General features: G+C 37.2%; 1 protein-coding gene across 1 annotated transcript in view; it reads left to right on the top strand.

Annotated features, from left to right (window-relative positions):
• The window catches only part of Trdn (triadin), a 285314-nt gene that overhangs the window by 107904 nt on the left and 170444 nt on the right, over positions 1-6966 (top strand). The window contains exon 10 of the mRNA XM_050137969.1: positions 5103-5170. Within this exon, the coding sequence (XP_049993926.1) occupies positions 5103-5170 (68 nt within the window). The remainder of the gene's footprint in view (positions 1-5102; positions 5171-6966) is intronic.

Genomic DNA, 6966 nt, shown 5'->3' with positions numbered 1-6966 from the left:
TCAACGATCACTTACCAGTGATTGTTAGGGTTTCCCGTCCAGAATCCATAGTCATCCACAGTTTGTAAAACTGACAGTATTATCAAAATGATCATGATCATCTAATTTAACACTCAATACATCCAGGAAAATTCAGTAAAAGCCTACAACACACAGTATCTTTGAGACATTAGATATATATATATATATATATTCTTTTACCTTTCTTACAATATGCACAGAATTGGCTTCTGTTCTTTAGAAATGGTTTTCAACCATGGACTAGACAGACTAAATTTTCAGATAGGGCATTGTGTTTTTCTTCCTACAATCTGAATTCAGCTCCTAACTTCCTGCTTTACTTGAGACACCGAGTTATCATTGTCATTATTTTAACAAAGAAAATGTCAGTCACTTATGACTACCACCAGTATACTATTGCCTATAGAATCTGATTAACTCCAAAACTACCAAATTGATTTGTGTGAGAAAAAGAAACAAAAATGAAAAAAAAAAACAACTGACCCTAAAATACTGGCAGCTTATAGATAGACCATTCATATCTTATGGAAATAATCATTCAAGGATTTGAATAGAGTTAATTCAAAACCAGGACTTTTCAGGTATCACCTTGCAAATGAAGGGCACCTTTCCAGTGACAATGATCCCTTTAAGACCTAAGTCTTTCCTTTAGAGAGCAGCAATTCTCAGAAGCTCCAAAGGAATACATACCAAATAAAATTATAAGCCTTTTTTCCTATATATGGATTCCAGTATCTGTCATGTCCAATATTAACTTTGTTTTTATTTTCTTACTTCAAAATATAACTTCAAATCCTCTTGTGCAATTACATGGGATTTAAATTGTAAATATGGGAGGAAAAAAAGTAATGTTTTGAGTATCTTGTATGCATTAGGTCCTTCATCATTTAATCCTCTTAACACCCTTAAAATTATTCACATTTATAAAGGCCCAGACTGAGGCTTGGCAAAGTCGTAAGACTTTCAAGTTTCCACTTCTTGTAGAGGTGATGAATCTCAACTTTCACTTTCATTCATCTGTGTCTAAAAAATTTTGTGTATTAAAATTATATCATCCATATAATATTGTAATATTCTTAAATATGTGTAATAAGCATAAAGGATCTGATTTTAATAATCTTTGACAGCATTTGAGCATAGGAAAAATCTTTCTGTAAGTCTGTATTGAAGTTCCAGTTTATGTTTCAGTATAGCTGAATATTTTGTTGCATTAGATCAAGTGTATCCTAGGCTAAAATTCCCCTATCAAGGCTATCTGTACTTATTCCTATGAAGAAAACCAGCCATCTGACATCTATTATTCTGGTGGTCTTATTTACTCATTGTACTCGCTGCATTGCAACAATTTTATCATTTTGAAAGTGTGTGTGTGTGTGTGAGAGAGAGAGAGAGAGAGAAAGAGAGAGAGAGAGAGAGAGAGAGAGAGAGGGGGAGGGGTATGCATGTGTCACAATTTGAGTTTGGAAGTAAGAGGACAACCCAAGTGTCAGTCCTTGTCTTTCATCTTGTGTGAGAGAGGATCCCTTTGTAGGCCATGCAAACTGGCCTCTGAACATCTAGAGATATAGATCTTTACATATAAATCCTTTACATAAAATCCTTTACATAAAATCCTTTACATATTAATCCTTGTTAAGTTACTAATATTTTAAAAGCTTGGTCCTTTTGAAACATCCAACTATCTCTATCAAATTGAGTAGTCTCTCTTGTATTCCAAAGTTTATTAACTGTGGGATCATGTAAAATAATAAAATATGTTATATACTTTCTTATCCCCTTTCCTTTCCTTTTTTCTGAAAGGAAAAACCTGTGCACAATCACAATTAGATCAAAGCAAAATCAAAATTTAGCATCGTAGAAAGTTCAATGCTTAATACCTGGCACTCATTCATGATTGTATGGGCTCCAAGGGGTCTTGGGAGTTCCGCCTCTATGACTCTGCCATCCTCAGTACACGCAGATTTTCTCCTAGTCTCATAAAGTTGTGGAGTTGCACCTGCTCCCGTCTGTGGTGGTAGTTCCATGGTTGTGGCATCTCTAAAAGGCTTTGGTCTCTCCTGTAACTGTGCTGTGCTCCTACTGACAGCCTTTAATGGGCTCTCTTTAGGAGTTCCGAACTTGACATTTGATGGCTAATCTCAACTTTTCTCCCCAACCCCTTCAATCCTGTGGCTTCTAACACAGTAGTGTCTGAACCTTCACCAGTGGCCTAGCACAGAGCCAAGCTTCACCTTCTCTTCATAAACACCTTCATGCTGTCAAAATCCAATACTGCCTGGGAATCTCTTATACGATACCAAGTTACCAAGCCTTGGCCTCCTTTGGATCACAGCTTTTTTGTGCTGACTCTGAAGAAATACTTCCCCAATTCTTTGTGTCAATGATGCTGGTAGTGCCTTAACCACAGTCAATTCAACCAAAACTACAGGTTCTTAATTCAAAACATTGAATGCCCCTGATAGTCTTTAAGTGTCTCTCATACTTTCATATAAAAATCCACGCATGCAGCCTCTATCATCTGCACTTCTCTCAGCATTATCCTCTAACTCCCCACAACAGCCCATCAACCTCTGAGCACATAGGTTTTTCTTGCCTTACATTCCAAAGTCCTTCCAACCCCCCCCCCAAAAGTATCACTAGGTCCGTAACAGTAATACCCTATTCTTCGTATCAATTTCCATATTAGTTAGGGTTTCTATTGCTGTGATAAAATACTATGATCAAAAGCAACTTAGAGAAGAAAGGGTTTATATCATCTTGCATTTTCAGGTCACCCTCCATTAGTGATGGAAGTTAGGATGGGAGCTTAGGTCGGGAACGTGGAGGTACGAGTTGAAGTAGAAGCCGTGGATGAGTGCTACTTATTGGCTTCTTCTGCATGACTTATCCTCCAAAGCCTGCTTTCTTATTCAATCCCAGACCAGAGCCCCACAGGTGGCACCACCCTCAGTGATCTGGACCCCTTCAATATCAATCAGCAATCAAGAGATTGTAATCGAGAGAATTCCCTACAGCTTTGTGTATGGGAAATCTGAGAGAGACATTTTCTCAGTTGAGGTTCCTAGGCCGTGGTATCTTGAAATTGTGTCAGACTGACAAATGAAAACCTAGCCAGAACAACATCGTATCCCCATATCACCCTAGTCAGGCCACAATCACAGATACACCCATCACATTGATTCTGGGGATCAAACTTTGGTCTTCATGTGTATACCAAAGACCCGCTGAGCACTGAGTCTTCTATTTAACCATAGTCAGTTTAGTAGGCAGAGAATACTAAGTAATGTGGTTGTGCAGAATCTCTGATGAGAAATGAATTTTCTAAGCTATGCTTCTTAAGCACCAGTGTGTTTATTGCACTAATTGTATATATTTGGGCATTTGAAATTTGTACACACACACACACACACACACACACACACATCATTTTATCTTTAAAAAGTTTTTAAGGAGTTTTCAAATAAGGCTTAGAAACAGATTTGTCCTAGTATCTATCACATTTGTTTACAACAAAGGCAGAAATTTAAAGAGAAGGCTTCATTTCTTTGCTGCTTCCTCATCAGGTGAACTCTTATAGATACAGACCTTCTGCCAGCCTCAGGCCATTGGTGAACAACTTTTTCACTGCAGATCTGAGCCTGCATTTGTAACCAGGTCCATCATTTAGGAACTGAATGGCATGATTCCATCTGACACCTTTTTAAAAATTGCAGCAAGTATCATGGCTATCCCTAAGAATCCTGTGAATATTAAAAGTTTCAATGCCTAAAATATGCAACATGTATCATTTTAGACATTTTATAAGCATATATGAATGTCACGGGGAGATTAGATGTACCAAGCTCTGTTTTGGTCTGCTCAAGCACTACCTTCTTTTGGCTCACCAAGAAAAGAAAGTTGTGTTACCTATCAATCTTGTTACCACGAGGAAGAAAATGAGATGATAGGCTTATATTTTCTGGGTATTTGGCCAGTGTGCCACGCACTCTTCTGTTTTGCCTTTTCCATACTTCTACATACTCCTAAATCACCCTGTCTGTGGGTAACCAGTAATAAAAGGAAATTCTATAATGAATGAAGGCTAAATTCTATTTGATATGAGGATGTAGGCCTGGGAGGCGGTATGTAGAAAACTCTGATTGTTCCACTTGCTGCACTGTAATTTGCCACAGTGAACTAATTTTCAGGAATTCTAAAACTGAACACCTCCCGTGAAGCAGGCATATCTGCTGACATTTGATAATATCTACTTGCCAGTGTGATTTTCAAAGTACCCATGCCCATGTCAATTCCTACATCAAAACACGCAGCAAGAGCTTATGAGTTGGCAATTAGTAATAAAACTTTATGCAAGTAGTTCATATTGGCATCATGCGATGGTTACTCTGTACAGTTCATGGCTCCAATGGGGTTGGTTAATTAAAGAAATTGTTCAGGATGGGAAGAGACTTGGAAATGATTGTGGGCCTTTGGCTGTTGATTCCCCTGATAATGAGCTCAGAGACTGGAGAGCACCTTTCAAGTTTCTATACAACTGAATACATTTTTACCTTTGGCTCATTATTTTCTTAACTCCAGGTCATTTATTTTGGCAGGAGAAATGTACCTGTTCAACATCAAAAGGCCTGCGAATTTCAACCTTCATTTATTGCCCTACTATATCATTGGAAAGCGTTCATTAATTGAAAAAGAAAAAAGTAAAAGAAAAGATAATTCTCTGCAGATCAGAATCCTCCCCAGCTTCCATGATTTTAGTTCTCATAATTTAAAGTGCACGCTGAAAGTAAATTGCTTTATTTGATCACACATAGATTTTCCATAAGGCAATCCAGCAGAGGTGTCTGACATTGTACACACATCTATGAAAAATAATATGTCCAGAAATAGCACGGAAGATAACAGACCCTGTGAGCTCATCCTCTCAAAGCTGCCACCTCATAACAATCTCCTCACTGCATACGAATATTAATTTATAACTCAGAATTATGAATTATGCATGCAGGGGCTATATCTAGCTATTTTAGTTAGGGATGTTAAAAATCATTAAACTGTTTTCATCTTCTCCTGTTTTGCATGAACAGGACAAAGCCCGGCTTTCCCACCACCAGGACGGGTAGCACCAGCTTCTAGGCCTGCTCCGTCAATGCCTGTTCCTGAAGGCAAGTACTCAGATTTACAGTGCATTGTCTCCTGTAAAAATGGTTCCACTGTAGATTTTATTAAAAAAAAAGGAATATAGAAAAACAAAACAATAAAAGGAAGTTAACAAAAGGTCCAGTGTTTTGTTGCATAAATTTGCTATTCATAAGTTAATGTTGTTTTCTTGACATTTCAATTGAAGTCTTTCTAAGAAATAAAAATTTCTTCTTAATATTTCATATAGCTGAACTCTGTCTTCTTGAAGAAAGACCAGTGTCCTACCCTGAAACTAAAATAAGAAAAAAAAAAAACAACCATCAGCACAAATGGGCAAGAATTTGTCATTCTGCAGTTTTACCATTGCTTGTATAATTGGTATTTAAAGACTCAGGTGACAGAGTCTGAATTTGAGTTCCATATGTTATGAATTATCTAAACTTGGGAGTTATTTAAATTGACTACGCATGAGCTCTGCCTTCTAGATGTTATTAAAATTTCATGCACAGACTACATTTATGAAAAAGAGGCAATTATATTTAGTTTATAAGTGCTGTATGCAATTAGTAGTTACAGCCAGTAATAACCCATCAAAATAGGACTTTTGACAGACAAAACAACAAAAACCCAAAAGGCAAATAAAAACAAAACAAACAAATAACCTGCTTCCCTTCAGCAAAACCAGAGAGGAAGTCACTGGAGTCAGTTTTGTTGGAAATTTAGTCCTTTTTACAAATGTGATCCATTCATTATTTTTACTATTTTTAAAGTAAATTCCAACAACAAGATCATGTAAGATATTTTCCTAACCATTAGAAATTCACTAACTAAAAATACTGTTCCTGCCATTCTCATTCAGTTTAACAAAGTAAAAGCGCAAATAATTAAAGTCAATGCTCAACAGATGTTTTATGAGAATACCAATGGAAAGGGTCCTCATCCCCCGCTTCCTACCTTTCTTTTTCTCCATATAAAAGGGGACTTTTTTCGCTCACAGACACACCTCCCCCTTTTGCACATTCTGCCACCACTGACTAATAGCTGCCCATGGCTTCTGGTTTCCACACATGGTCATGCCAGGTTACACTGATAAAGCTTCATCAAAGAAGTGGCCTGTTTATACAGGGAGGAGGAACCATCAAGAGTCCAGGTTTTCTGCTTTAGTTTTGGTATCAAGTTTTAAGAAGTCTTCTGATGCAAGCAGTGTGTTTTGATGGTAGCCAAGACTACCCTAGCAGAAATTCTCAGAACTGACACATAACCTTGTTCTCCTATTTAAACATGGTTTCTGATTCAGTAAGTCTAGATTGGGACCTTAGTTTCAGCATTTTTATGAAGTGTGGCTTATGCTGCTCCCCCAGAAACATGTTTAAGTGTCAAGTTCCTATCTTTTCTAAACAACCATGTGTTTTTAAGAATCCTATTAATCTTGTCTACTTCCCATAACCAGGAGGATAGCTATATGATTTTCTTTGGGTTCACCTTCTTATTTAGCTTCTTTAGGATATCAAATTATAGACTCAATGACCTTTATTTATGGCTAGAAACCAATTATGAGTGAGTACATCCCATGTTCATCTTTTTGGGTCTGGGTTACCTCACTCAGGATAGTGTTTTCTATTTCCATCCATTTGCATGCAAAATTCGAGAAGTCGTTTTTTACCGCTGAGTAGTACTCTAATGTGTATATATTCCACACTTTCTTCATCCATTCTTCCATTGAAGGACATGTAGGTTGTTTCCAGGTTCTGGCTATTACAAATAATGCTGCTATGAACATAGTTGAACAAATGCCCTTGTCATATGATC

This window comes from Alexandromys fortis, unplaced genomic scaffold, assembly GCF_014885135.2.
Source record: "Alexandromys fortis isolate MF-2015 unplaced genomic scaffold, M_Fortis_MF-2015_v1.1 scaffold_14, whole genome shotgun sequence".
NCBI lineage: Eukaryota > Metazoa > Chordata > Mammalia > Rodentia > Cricetidae > Alexandromys > Alexandromys fortis.
Note: the sequence above shows the minus strand (reverse complement) of the source record. Positions and strands in the feature narration are given on the sequence as shown.